Source organism: Harpegnathos saltator, unplaced genomic scaffold (assembly GCF_003227715.2).
Source record: "Harpegnathos saltator strain DR-91 unplaced genomic scaffold, Hsal_v8.6 scaffold160, whole genome shotgun sequence".
NCBI lineage: Eukaryota > Metazoa > Arthropoda > Insecta > Hymenoptera > Formicidae > Harpegnathos > Harpegnathos saltator.
The window spans coordinates 551339-566824 of record NW_020229940.1 but is presented as its reverse complement, the minus strand read 5'-3'; the positions used below and the strand labels follow the sequence as shown (position 1 = coordinate 566824).

Genomic DNA, 15486 nt, shown 5'->3' with positions numbered 1-15486 from the left:
TTTTATGTCCCCCTTAAAACCATACAACCATGAAACATTTTTGTCTAAAATGCTTAGTTTTCGAGATATTTTGCCGTTCCGATGCTTTTTATACACTCTGTATAATACACAACAGTAATACCATTGAGAATAGCAATATATCTATAATATCGAGTCACCATACCGTCGTCCTCTCCGAAATTAAAAACGATATACAATGCGATAAACAATGAAATTATTTTATTCAACGAAACTCATTGAAATCACGTACAATCATTAACGCGTTATTGCCATGCTGATTTCTGCCGATTTTTCCAATGCTTAATTCAAATTTGAATTAAAGTTATAATAAATGTAGGAACATTATAATTATTACATAAGCCCACTGCCAACAGCAACAGTTCGAAAAGCTACTATACTATCTATACAATATTTTAGACGCGTATAAACAATGAAGTTATTAGTAACAATAGCGCGCAATATGTCATAGAGAAATGTCAGATTTTTCAGTGTTGCCAGATTTCAATATTTGTACTAACCATTAATTTGTTACTAAAGTCATTTATTGCTAGGGACCAGAACTAATTCATCCTCCTAATAACTCTCGCGTATGTATAAAAAATGAAAAAATTATGAAACGATAATGAAAATTTCTGTTGCCTCGATGTGTGATATTGACGATAGAAAGCACAACAGAGAACGGAGAGAAAAAGTGGTGAGAAGATAGTGGTAGTAGTTGTTGTAGTTGCGACAGATGGTGGGGAATATTTCAGGCATCAAGTGGCTATCTTGTCTGACAAGGATAGAGGGGGTAATGTTCTATGAGAGATTGATGGGTGACGGGCAATACGAGCGGCTGTAATAAGTGGCATGGATCGGAAGGGTCGTGTGGAGGAGAAAGGGGTAAGAGAAAGGGGGGAGGGAGGGAGGGAAGTGAGAGAGAGAGAGAGAGAGAGAGAGAGAGAGAGAGAGAGAGAGAGAGAGAGAGAGAGAGAGAGAGAGAGTAATGGGACAGTATATCCGCGATTTCACTCACTTTGATTATGATCGTCTCGAGACGAATGACGGAATCATCTTTGGTACGGTGCCAGCTTTGGCCAAGGCTTAAACCTCGGGTACTTTTTTATACCGAAGATCTTCTGTTAGCTCGCCATCTTCATTGAATTTTATCGGCTTTAACAGTGCTTCTCAATTTCGAGAAATATATATCGGCTTAAGCAGAACTCGCGTCCACGAGAACCATGATCGTACTCAAACTCAATTTCACCTCTCGCGGGGAAGCTTGAAATTGGTATTGACAATGTGGCGATATTGCGACCACACAAAGGTACATTCTTCATTTTTCTATAAAAGTCCGCTCACGTGTATAGAACGTTATCGAGATTAGAGAACGAAAGACTCTTTATCTCCCTTCTCCTTTCGTAAAAAAGCTCTTTTGTAATTACCAGAGGGGAATTCGTCGCATTCATCGTATTCGTTGAATATTAAAATTTATATTATTCGGCATAGTTCTACAAAGAGAAAGGAAAAAAAGGAAGGAGTCGCAATAGTTAAAATATTTATTGGAAATTATTGGAATTATTGGAACACAAAAGTGACAAAGAGAGAGCATTGTTCCATACGAGAATTAGAGGAACTTTCACGTATATTACAAGGTTATATTGTTTTGATGACAATTTCGACATCACTTTATTTGTTGCTTTCGAAGTCCATAAAGGATATATATGCACCAATCTATCTATCTCTTCAATCGGATACCGTTTCATCGTATTTAACACAATGATTGAATCAGATATTTTTCATTAATGCATAACTACCGCAAATCTAAATGCCCAGCCGCTCGAAATTCCCTGCTGTAAACAGTGCTTTGCACAATTGCAGCTGACATATTCGTCTCATACGGCAATAAACGATGACAAATCGCCGGCACAGCGACGCACGATAATTAGTTCCTCGGAGTAATTACGATCACGCCCGGAGATACACGGCGGCGCGTAACTTAATGAAGCGCCAGTTTGCGTTTTGATATACAATTTACCGATTACGAGATTAAATCGAGTCTGTCCTCTACCTACTCCGTCTCCTATCTAATAGAGTTAACAAGTTTCTCGTAAGCAGCATACCTCGCTCCTTGGCAGCGTATTTGTGCCGTCGGTAAGGTGTTGACGAAATACGGCCCCGAGACACTTGTCTTAATCTCCGCTTCTACGATAAGTTCGCTTTAATGCCGCATCGCTCTTACCCTAACTTGGGTGAGGCACGAGTGTCGTTGTGCAAGTACTCTATCCGATATACCGGTCATTGTGTGCGCGGTAAGTACAGAATGTTCGGGCGCATGGAACGTTATCAGCTGCCCGCAGCTAAGTTTCGGTAACGGTACTCGTTCCGCTTCGATATTGAGTGCTACGGAAATTCGACTATCCATGTTCGAGTTCCTTTTTCATGCGTTTTGCACAACATTTTCGGACGATTTGAAAAAGTGACCCAAAAATTAGCCCGTCCTTGAGGTCCTCAATTTTTTGAGTAAATCGTATGTCAAACGTTATCTTATAGTGAGGTATGAATCCTCACAAATTTTTATCTTGAGGTGACAATTTGTTTCTGAAATAGAGAGGGTAAAAGTTTATCAGCGATAAAGCTTATGTTCTTCAAAGCACAGTGTTTTTGACACTTTGAAAACTCAAGATAAGATAATAGCAGGGGCTTATTTATTATAATTTGCACCGGATAAGGAGGGGCAACGGTGGAGACCGGCTTACATGGACAGCAGGTCTTGAAAGATAACAACCTTTGACTTGGAGAGACCTCCAGCTTGTACCACTAGGTACAAGTAACAATGCCTCTCTCTGTAGTCGCCGTGCGCTCGGGATAGCACTAGAGATGTCGCTTCCGAACGACATCTCTTAACGTTATCTAGGGAGAGGAGAACGTCGTGAGCGTGGAACGTCAGGTAGTTCGGTGATTTAGAGCAGTCGCCCGGCAAGCGAAAAGACCCGGGTTCGATTCCCGGCGCGACTACACCGCGCGCTCTCGATATTTTTCTCTCTTCGGAACGGAAATAAGATGCAGGTCCCGAACGCACGGCGTCCAGTCGCCACCTAGTAGTACGCCCTCCTTCTTTCATGGTGAGAAGTAGACTAAGTTCAGGAATGATTACGCTGACAAGCTACGTTCTGGTTGTTCAAACGAGATGGATAATAACGAGTTAGAAGTATTTGTTCAACGAAAGCTAAAACCCGACCATTTAAAAACAATAAGAAAACAGGAAGAGACGTATACTTTATTCCTTTATTTAGACTTCTGCGTATTTCTTTTATAGACTACAGTGGTTATTCTCTATCAATATTTTATTTCTGCAACGAACTATTATTAAATTTCTAGAATACCTCATGTGATTCTCTCGCGCTATCGTGAAATTGCATAAAATCGTCACAAAACAATCTTTAAATTTTATCCGAATTCTTTCAAACTTTAATTTACTTAAATGAAAAAAAATACATTGAGAAAAAAAAACAGTTAAAAAATAAAAAGTATTCAGTAAGTATTAATAATAGATTTTTTATATTAATATTAATTATATTTATATTAATTTATATTTTTATATGTTACATACCAACATATTTATATTAAGATTCTCGCCTTGATTTGGATACTAACATATTCTTATATTAATATATTTTTATTACTAGAAAAATGTTTGCCTCGAATTTTTTTAAATTATATCTGTGTATAAAAAAATTGTTCTTCTTATTCAAATAAAAGAATTTAAATTTAAGTGAATATATTAGTATCTACCAAATAAATATTTTCTATTTTTAAATACTTTTATTTCAGTACGTGACATAATATTGTAGTGACTTTAATATTTAATATTTACAATTCAATTCAATCATTCATATTCAATATTCATAAGACTTTGTGAGTTCAAAACTCCGAACAAACATTAAGCCGCTCACTCGTCTCTTGGCGCTTATTACATCGAAATAACAAAAGCCTCGATTTCCAAGACTTTACCACGCGCATGCACGCATTCCAACCGCCGATTCGATTTAATATCTGTCATGTTTAGACGAAGATCGACGAAAATTGCGTTTGCGTTCGTCGTCGTGACAGTCCGGAAATCCGCGTAATCTTGGGGATGCCGCGCCGAGAGACCTGCGGCGACGCCACGCGACGCCACGAAAGCAGAAATACATCGTAAGAGGTGATCCTTATCGTGCTGTCTCTTCAGGCTTCCACGAAAAAGCAGACGACAGCACAATGCCTTACGACCGCAATAATAAAGTAGATGGCGCATTCTCGAGCGTTAAACGCGCCGTTTTCTAGGTTAACGCGCGCCAAGTTACGGTAACGCGCCTCATTTTACGACTAATATCGGGTATCATTATTGACATTTCAGAAGACAGAAGGACAAATCTTACGAGCCTCCCGCGATCACGCCTGCCGAACGAAACTTCGCTTCGCGCATTTGCATTTTAACAGGCGTGCCGTGAGCGCGCATTCGCGGAAGGATTCGTGGAAAAAAAAATATTACACGCAGCTACGCGCGATATCGCGCCGACCGAATCTGAAATGGATATTCCGTTATTATAAATAGCGATATTTCGGTCGTGAGCTTTAGAATGGCTTCAGGAGGGAGGATTAAACATAGCCACGTATATAGGGCTATCTTGTGGAAATTTATAGCTCTCGACAGTCGACACATAAATCTTGCATCGAGCAGCGCGCAGTAGTGTATGTATATACGTGTGTATGATGTATGGTTTTTTTTTCAATTTTTTTCATCATATTTCAACCTCATTGTGTGTAACTGAATCTCTTGATTCAATTGCACATTGAGCACGCTTAATTGCTTAAAATACAGTTTCATTTCTCCTTGTATCGTCTTGTCGCACAAACACCGCATAAGAAATTCTTTTTTATTTTGATTTTGAAATTATTTTTTCTTTTATTAATTAGGATCTGGTCCGACTTCCCGAAATCTACACAGATTAAAATAGGTGCGTTCTGCTTGGGAAGTTTCCGAAACTGCGGATTAGAAATGTAATGTTTCATAAATGCATTTCTAACGAAGAGAAAAGGTACGGAAATGTCCCTTTTCGATCACAATGAGTTTGAAATATATTGAAATTTAAATCAATTAGGGGATAAGTATTTTTTATACATGCCCATGCATATTCTTAAGGAATGAAACACGCCATTGAGAAACATTCCGGTCTTCTTTCGCAGTATACGAGAGCTGTTTGATAAGTTTTAAGTCCAACAATGAAGCACTTATGTTTTTGGGCAACATGGGTTTTCTTTTTTAATATAGTCTCCTTTTATAGCTCGGTACACTTTGTCCATCTCTTTTCTCATTCTCTCATTCTCGTCAACAAAGTAGGTAGGGCCAAGCTCTGCAAAATATTCGTTTTTAATATTCGGTGACAACCACTTCTTCATGTTCAAGAATAGAAAAAAGTCGCAGAGGGCTAGATCAGACGAGTGGAGGGGGAGGGGGGGTAATTTCGTAGCGTAATTTATGTAGTTTGGCTATGACGATAATAACTGAAAAAATTTTTTAAAACATTAAGCAGAACAAATGGAATTTGTTTGAGTTGTTTAATATTGTAACTTCATTTATTTGGAAAATATAGAACTAGATTCTACTTATATCCCAAGAAATTTTGTGTAGTTATAGGAATAATAAAATTCCCAATTAACATCATAATATAATATACGTATTTATTTGTAAAAAGTTTGGCTAATCCGATTAGAATCTATGCTATACTTGAGAATTATTGAGAATTTTGAGAAATTTCTATGATATACCGATGTTACTAGTTGATAAAAAGCACAAGTTTCCGTAATGTTTATTTTGATTCTATACAGAAGCTATGTTTAATATAAAAAATAGCTTTCCCGATTGGAATCGCAATTAGGATAAATTTGGGAATTCTAATGGGAATCTATGCTATAACTGGAAAAATTCAGAGAAATTTGTGAAATATTCTTCTTGGAGAATTTAAAAGGAGATGACGAGAGGAAACTCGAATTCATTAAGTATATATTAAACAATCATTTTTCCACGGCAGTCGCTAAAGGAAAATTGATACTTCTCCTTCAGTAGCGCAGTTCGCGCAGAGAGCTTCAAAAAGTTACCCCTTCGAAATTCGAAAAGCTGTGATATCTTATCTCAAAACTTGCGGCGGATGCTATGACGTTTCCGTAACGTTTCGTATCGCATGCGCCTTCTCACCGCGCTAATCGATAGGGACTCGCGCACGAGCTATCCTCGCTTCACGCCGGAGTAATTGATCGTCCGTCGAAGCACAATGAATCGGCGATTTTGGCATTAACCGTGGCACAGCTGCGAGCTTGTATGGTATTATTGTTTATATGGCCGCTGAGACTCACAAATTGATTAATGCTTGGGGAATGCTAATTAAGAGAAATTTCATCCAATCGCGCATCGACCAAACAATTGCGAGATTCGACCTGTGGTGTTAACTCCTCTCACGTAACGGAAACGCGCATGCCGGTACGAGCTTGTATAATCGATGCAGATATACGCCGGATGATGGGTATTAATCTTTTGATGATAGGATGGATGCAAACGAGCCGTTTATTATTTCTCAATAATAAACGTATTTATGTTTTTCCTCAATTTTTAATGGCATTTTTGTGGCGTTGAATATCTTATATCTTTTTTTTCATTTCGGCTCCTGTTATAATCGATTATCGTGCAATCGCGTAGATAATGATTTGCATTCGTGAGTCTTTGATGTGCTTTTAACTTTACAAGAAGAAAATGTGTAAAAACCGTTGTGCAAACAGATAATTCATGTCATGCAAACGATTGAGAAGTAACGAATTAGTTATGTTAATAACGACATTGCTACCGTTGCAAGTTACTTTCTTTCCCTGACAGAAATTTATTATTGGCCAATTTATTACCAGTTATAGCCAGTAGTAAATTTTTGTTAGGGTTTAGTAACGTCTTGATAGTAGCGTCATTTTTTTGTTATTAATAATTGCAATAGTAATATATACTATAAAAGAGAGGCTCAGATCCAACCTGCGGGATACAATATAGCATCGCCAAAAATGTTATTAGCAAAATGCTGAATAAAACACAGTAATTACTGAAGAAGACTGGATGCCATGACTCACTAGAGATAATTTCTAATCTCCCTCGCTACTGAAAAGAGCAATAAGGAATTTATCTCACTCAGCAGAAGACAAATCAGACTGCTGACTGCGATAATTACAGGACATTGTAGCCTGAACAAACACTTACATACAATTGGCCTGAGAAATACGGGTATGTGTATTTAGACGAGAAAGAAACACCTTTTCATCTTTTATGTTAGTGCGAGGCTTACGTAACTCATAGAATTAGATATCTTGGGAAGCAAACGATACCATTAAAGGATATATACGAAATATCCTGGCAGAAGTTTATTGGCTGCTTTGAGGAGCTACAACTGTGCGACATTTATATTATGTGGGGAGCACAATAAGCCTTTTAGGCTGTGGTATACTCTGACTTAGGGCCACAACCCCTTTGGTTAGAATATTGATTAGAATGTAACGTAGTTATATTTTCTGGATATCAGTAACCAATGCAAATTCGATCGCATTTTTATCGTTATTTTTATTGTTATTTTTATCATTACTTTTTAAGTTTAAGATACATGAGAAGACGTACAAACTACTATAAAATACATGTGCATAAAAAGGACAACAGCCAATTGTAAGATCTTCCAAATTTACTGAAAAAATAAAAGTTAAAGATAAAACTCTGTAATCTCCAATCAATAATAAACAGAAGAAGGTTCTCTTCTATTTCGCCATCCTGGTACTTTTTATACATCCTGTATACAAATTATAGAACAAGCAAATGTTTACATTAATTAATAATTCAAGATAGTTTAAAAATTGTGCATCGTTTTCATCATATATCGAAAAATACTTCAATTTATTTTTGCGTTCTTTTTCATTATGAAAAATAAGTTATAACTCTGAGCAACTAATAAGATGTAAATTTTATAGAAAAAGATCAATATTCTATCGGTAAACTTTCTTTAAATATGGCATTTTCTTAAAAAAGTTATTTTATTGCATCACTTATACTCATTTGTCAATTTTTTATAATTAATATCTTAACGACTACCATTATTGTTTGGTAAATAATACAAGATTTTTTCGTTCAGTTTACACACAAACGAACATACTAATTAAATCAGTTACCTTGTATACAATCCATATTGTGGTATAGAAAATATACAAGCTGTCCCATTTTTAAAAAATGTACCTCGATAACATATTTTGTGTGTAAACAGTTTTTTGTTCTTGCGATTTTTCAAAATGTCAAATGTAATTGAGCAGAGAACGTGCATTAAATTTTGTTTTCGCAACGGAATTATTGCTACAAAAACGTTGGAAATATTGCAAAATGCCTTCAATAACGATTCTCTATCAAAAACAAAAGTTTTCGAGTGGTACAAGATATTCAAGGAAAACAGAGAACGCGTCGAAGATGAACACACTCTGGCAGACAATCCACTGTAACTGATGAGCAACATGTAACTCAAGTCAGAGATTTGGTGCTCAATGATCGTCGTTTAACAATTATTGAACATGTTTCAGTATCATTTGGATCTTGTCAAGCAATTGTAAAAGATCATTTGGGCTTGCGGCGCGTGCACCTGCTCACAATGCTCTTGTTATTCATGAATTTTTTGTCAAAAATTCTACAAATATGGTTTTGCAAGCTTCGTATTTACCTGATAAGACACCGGTGTGACTTTTTCTGTTTCCTCGACTAAGATTTCCGCTTCGTGGTCACCGTTTTGAGTCGATTGATGCCATAAAAGAAAATTCGCTGCAAGTCCTAAAAGGATTTCCACGACAACGACTTTAAAGTATGTTTTGAGGATTGGAAAAAACGTTAGCATAAGTGCATTGCAATAAGAAGGGACTATTTTGAAGGGGACGAAATAAATTTTGATTAATAACTTCTTGCGTTTTATAAAACTCTTTATACACAAAATAAGTATTTATTTGTAAACAAAAGCAGACAATAACATGCGGATTGCTAGATGTCGATGAAAGTCATATTAATCTAGGAAAAAATTCATTCCCGATACTTTTTGATCACAATAGTATAGTCCCTCATATATATATATATATTGTTTCACAAAATTATAATGACATAAAAACATAATCGTTTCATCTTATCTGAAAAACCGGTAATTACTTATTACACAACTCATTGTTTCTATATGTCTGTGCAATATGTTTTAGGATTAACATGTGTTTATATTGAAGAAGGTTGTCTTTACACAATCAACTATAACAATTAATTATTGGAAAAGACTTAACATTAAGCTTCTGAGAAGTTTCTTCCTTCACGTTTGATTTCAATATTATTTTGTTCCAATTGATCTCGCATTTTAAAAGATTGAGAGTTGTTAGTTCCCCCCACATAGGATCCTTAGTTTCAAATTTCCAAAAGAGGCACAAGACATAAAAAGTGAAGAAAGTTTAACATATTAAATTTCCAACGTGAAATAACGCAATTTCTTTCCGGCGTTGTTCACGCACGATAAAAATATTCTCGCACATTCTATAGTAGAAAATAAATCGTTGCGGATAATATGACGGTATCAGAACGGTAGCTGTTACGTTACATTCGCGTCGTAGCATCTTTATTTTCGCCATATAAGTTCCGCCCGCAGCATCGCTCCTTGTAAACATGAGATTTCTTTGAATGATTCTTTTATTTGCCCGCTTGAATTGAGAAGGATTTGAATATTGGGAGAAAAGTGGAAACGAAAATGTAATGCAGATAACAAAATCAAAGAGAGAGAGAGAGAGAGAGAGAGAGAGGGGGGAGGAGAGAGCGAAAAAGAGGAAATGAATACACGAGTAAGCGAAGTGGGAAAAGGGGTATACAAGTTCTGTCGGATTCAGTTAACGATATACCAAAACTGTCTTGCTCCATTGTTCAATCCACTTTGTATATAATTTTTATTTCTATTAATTAAAATAGCAGAAACTTTCTTAGCTATATTTGATACTTTTACGCCAAATTTTATTATATTAAGAATTTTATTATATTAAAAATCTGAATTTAGAAGTCATGAGGTATATTACATACATATATACGCGCGCACGCGCGTGTGTACATATATATGTATATAAATTAACTAATATAAAAATTATAGCTAATTAAAAATTAGAGCTTCCTCTATCATTTAATTTGACTTTTAACTTACCTTTTACATATCTTTTAATTCTTAATTCGGACGAGAAATCTAGATCTTCGACGACACGTAATTTTCTAACGTTTCTTCGATGAGCCTAACCAATGCTACGATGCCAGCGTATTTCATTAAATATTTCATTAAGTATTTGTATCATTAAGTAATTGTGTAATGTATAATTAATTGCATTTGAAAAAGCAATTGTATTACAACGTAAAAGCGACATATGCTTCGAACTACATTCATTTATTGTATTACTTTATTGTATTACTTTAGCAATGCAATTACTTTGCAAGTTGAACTTTTACACGGAGAATATTTTATAGTTTTTATTCATGTTTTCTTCTTTTTTCCCGATTGCACAATGTTTTTTTTTTAATAATGCAGGAATTGAGTGAAGTTTATCTAGTTAATGAACGCAACAAGTTATTTGATAGTGGACTTCAGCTTTTAAAATATGAAAACACGTATAAAACACAAAAATAATAAATTGATAGAATATGATAGAATATGATAGAATATGATGACAGAATATATCAGGCAGGCAACAAAGTCGTTTTTCTCTAATGAAAAAGTGAAAAAAGATTTTTCCATACAAAGCAAAAACTTTATTCTGTAATATATTGTTCGTTTAATTCAATGACCTCTTTGCCATCTGTTTGGTAGTTTTATGAATCCTCATAGAACTTCTGGTCCTTACGGGCGAAAAACTGATACAAGTATCGTTTGATAGCCTCATTAGAATCGAATTTTTTCCTTTCAAGGAAATTTTCCTTGCAAGGAACGAAATAAATGATAATCTGATAGTGCATGGTTATGAGAATATGGGTATGATAATACGTCTCACCCAAGCTGCAACAATTTCTGATGGGTGATCAATGATGTATGTAGTCTAGCGTTGTCAAGGTGAAAAACAACTTTACGATTCATCGATTCTGGACGTTTCTGGTTGACTGCTTCGTGTAACTTGTCCAATTGACAGTACAATTTCGAATCAATTGTTTGATTATGTTTAAGCAGTTCAAAAAACATAATACCCCTGTAATCCCACCAAACAGATAGCAAAATTTTCCTTTGGTGAATGTCTATTTTAGAAGTGCTTTGTAGCGGCTCATCACATTTGCTTCACGATCTCTTTCGTTCCACATTATCGTAAACAATTTATTTTTTATCACTAGTTAATATTCGTTTCAAAAACTGATCGTTCTGCTCATGTTTCAGGAGACAGTCACTGATATTGATGCATTTGGTGAGATGAATTTCTTTGAGCTCGTATGGAACCCAAATATCGAATTTGTTGATGTATCCAAGACGTTTTAAATGGCTTTTAATGCTCGTGTATGATGCTTCTCAGCGATCTCCTGTATCATATAATGGCGGTTGGATTCAAGTAATGCTTTTATTTTGTCATCGACCTCAATTGGTCAGCCTGATCATGGTCAGGTATCTTTCACAGAAAAATCTCTTGAATGAAAACGAGCAAACTAACGCTAACGCTGGCGTTCTGTTAAGAATTTCTCACCATACACAACACAACTTTTGACGAGCTTGCACATCGTTCTTTCCTTTTTGGAAGTAAAAAAGTAATATGGCGGAAATGCTCATTTTGATTTTCCATTTTTAACAAATGCCTCAATGACAAACAAACAATGTTTTACCGAATGACGCACTTTTTTTAAAGAAAGCTTGAAATATCATATGTCAAATGATATAAAGGCTATAGGATTTGGAGGTGAAGTTAGTTGCGTTTGATGACAAGTAAAACCATCTGTCCGTGAGAAAGGACATGCACTTTGTTGCCAGTCTGGTAGATACCTCGGCTTTCTTTGTTTTTTCTTCTTTTGATTCTTATTTATTTCAACATAATTGTGAGAAGATGAGCTGAAGCTGATTAAAAATTATATTAGTTAATTACCAAGTTACGCCGTAATGATTTGTCGAAAAATATATTTCGTTTAGAATACAGTCGTTCTAAATCTTCCCTAATCGTACGTTCTCTTTCTCATTGCAGGTGCGTTCGAGTTCTTTAACCTCACTAGACGTCCTGGGCAACAGCATGCTAGACACGGGGGAGCACCATTTGGGCGGTGGTCCCTCGCAGCAGCAACCACATCACCTACATCACCATCAACAATCCCATCAACTGCAGCAACACAACGTCGTCGAGTGCAGTCCTCGATTCCTTGTACCGAACACGATGCCTGCCGAAGGTGCACTTTCCAATCGTACCAGACATAAACTCTCACGATCTCAAGTAAGTGAAAGTGGCGTTAACCACTCGGAAAAAATCTCAATTTGTAAAGAATGAGGACCAAATGAAAACTTAACGATGATATTTTTGTTATCGCGGTTAAAAATATTCGTTTGAAAATTCGACTCTAAAATTTGGTTAATATAATTGAGAAGATATATATATATATATGACTGATATATATATATATATATATGACTGAACAGAACTATTTTACAGGAATTTGTTCGTTCAGTCGAGTTTTCGTTTTGTTTTTTTTACAACGAAAACTTAATTATACGAGTCAAGTTTGTTTCCTTAAATTTGTGCGATGTTAACATACATTACACGTGAAAAAAAGCCTGAAGAATTATTCTATAACTTCTTAATTCTTGATTATTTTAATCAAATATTCTGGTGTGTAACCAGAACATTTATAACATCGGTTATGGTTATAATATTGGTCAAAATGATTGATTATTCTCTTCATATATGGTAATAATATCCACACCTAGTTATTATAATCATACGAAAAAAGAAATGGTTGAATTAATGTGACATGTTTGGTTAACTGAGTTAATTGAACTAAACAAGATAGTTATTACATGTTTAAATATTATTCATCAAATCAGAAATTCGCACGCGAAAGAATGATTTACAAGGAAAGAATTAGAGTTGTATCTCGCCGATTTTTATGTATTTTAGATATATTATATGTATTTTTTTCTTGTGTGCTTTTTTGAATGTTTACGAATTGAAACAGGACTTTGAAAAAAATTTGATATGTGTTGGTGTCAGCAAATACCTTTTAAACCATGAGATATACCTAGGGTACATTTAAATATAGTAAACAATATACATATATATGATAGAGAAATTCTCTCACCCCGAAATAAACTAACCTAATTCAACCTGTATATTTAATGTGACATTTTTTGTTCTTAACACTACTTTGAATTGCTATGTGTATGCAGTACTCATGACGAAATATGTCTTTCTATCATGAAAGTCGAACGACTGAAGCTTTCTCTACAATGCATCTTCGAGGAAGAGTCCTTTTACCAGCTCCTATTGGAAATTCCCATTTAATGTTTTCCGTGTAAAAGTTTTATCGGTCACGCTCTTATCAAATAGATTGTACAAGTAGGATTCATCAAACTAAACTAAAAGAAGTCCAATGTTATTTTGTAAATCACCACGATATAACTATTAAGGTAATTAATTAATTGAAAAGGATTGCTCAATTAATGTGCGTGATACGGTGGAATGAGCTCTATAAAACAATCTAAAGAGTGATATGTCGATATATTAGGCGTCAGTTAATAACAGTGATTATTGACTGATTGCAAGAAATGAATTAACATAACAAACTGCGATCGGAGTGATCGATCACTTGAGGTTACAGTAACTTATTAACTTTTGTAAATTTATCAACTGAGTAATAAAAGGAATTACTAATATAACTAATTATTAATACAAGCATTTCAATATAAGCAACAAAGATGGATGCCAGACATTCTATACAGAGAGTGTTCCATTTTAAATGAGCCAGGAAAAAATTTCAAAAAATATGAAAGATACTAAGAAACGTTTCAGACAAAAGTTGCATGGTTTTAAAGAGGATATAAAACAACTATATAATTTTGCTTAGAGATGGCGCCACTTTCGAGATATTCACTAATTATGGAAATCCCCATTTTTTATTATATCATCTTTTTCTACAATTCAATTAATTTGAACAACCTTTGTCTAAAACATTTTTTTATTTGCTCAATATTTCTTGAGATATTCAAGGAAAACTTGATAACTTTTTCAAGATTTAATTTATGATATCTCGCTAATTAGACTTTTTTACTCTATTTAGTCTGAAGAATATATTGTTACAATAACGCCCTGACTTTTCTTAACTTATCGATCTTTAGAAATTTTAAAATCATTAAATTAATAAAAGTCAGCTATTGTTTCGACAAATGACGAGATAGATATCGTATTGAAATGAAATATTGAAAAAATTATCAAAATTTTCTTAAAAATCTCCAAAAATATTAGGCAAGTAAAAAAATGTTTCAGTACAAAAGTTGTACAAATTAATTGATAGAAAGAAATATAATAAAAAATTGGGGTTTCCATTTAAGAAAAGTAATGATCAGTGAATATCTCGAAAGTGACGCTATCTGTAAACTACATGAATATAGTATATGTTTTATGTCCCCTTTGCAACCATATTACTTTTGTTTGAAACGTTTCTTAATATCTTTCATATGTTTCGAGACTTTTGCCTGACTCATTTAGAATGAAATACCCTGTATATCTCAGCGACGAATTCGCATCGATGTTGCAGAACCCGAATACTGAGACGTTTCGTGAGAACACTGTAAAGCATCGAGAATTTAGCAATGAATTAATAATTAAAACTTCGTGATATTATTACTGCGAGTAATCCACGTTATCGAGATTGGACAAGGAGACTCGATACAAAGGAGTTTCGTAGAAAAAGGAAGAAATAAAAGAAGGGAGAAAAAAAAGAATCTCAAAGTGCGCGCCAAAACAATTGAGCAGCCGAGAGATGGAGAATCTGAAACGAGAAACTGAAACTTCCGCCGACAGAATGTAGTATCGGATATAGCGTGAAAAGAATCCGACCCTTTGTGCTATTGAAATACTTTCGGTTGCGGCGAGAGACGCTCCGCAATTTCTATAAATTAATTCGAACATTATCCGAACCATGGACCCAAAATGAAGAGCCCATTTCGCTGGTTGAATTCATAATGAAATGTGCGCCGAATATGTGACGCGACGCGATTAATTTGCGATTAACGAACGTGGCTTTTTAACAGACTATCGATATACATTTATATGTTTAATAAGTGCATATTCACGAAGAACATAAATATGTCTCGATAACAACAGGATATATAAATACAGTCTATGCAAAGTACGGAAAGAATAAATATAATACACGTTGCGTGTTCACGCAATTGTTTTGCTCGTTCCGTTGAGTGTTGGCAAAACTAATTTCTCTACCTG

At 34.9% G+C, this 15486-nt stretch overlaps 1 protein-coding gene across 4 annotated transcripts in view; it reads left to right on the top strand.

Annotated features, from left to right (window-relative positions):
* The window catches only part of LOC105188425 (pleckstrin homology domain-containing family G member 5), a 103655-nt gene that overhangs the window by 61529 nt on the left and 26640 nt on the right, over positions 1-15486 (top strand). For all 4 annotated transcript variants that reach the window (XM_019843761.2, XM_019843760.2, XM_011149863.3 and 1 more), the window contains one exon: positions 12241-12483. In XM_019843761.2, coding sequence (XP_019699320.1) covers positions 12241-12483 — 243 coding nt within the window. The remainder of the gene's footprint in view (positions 1-12240; positions 12484-15486) is intronic.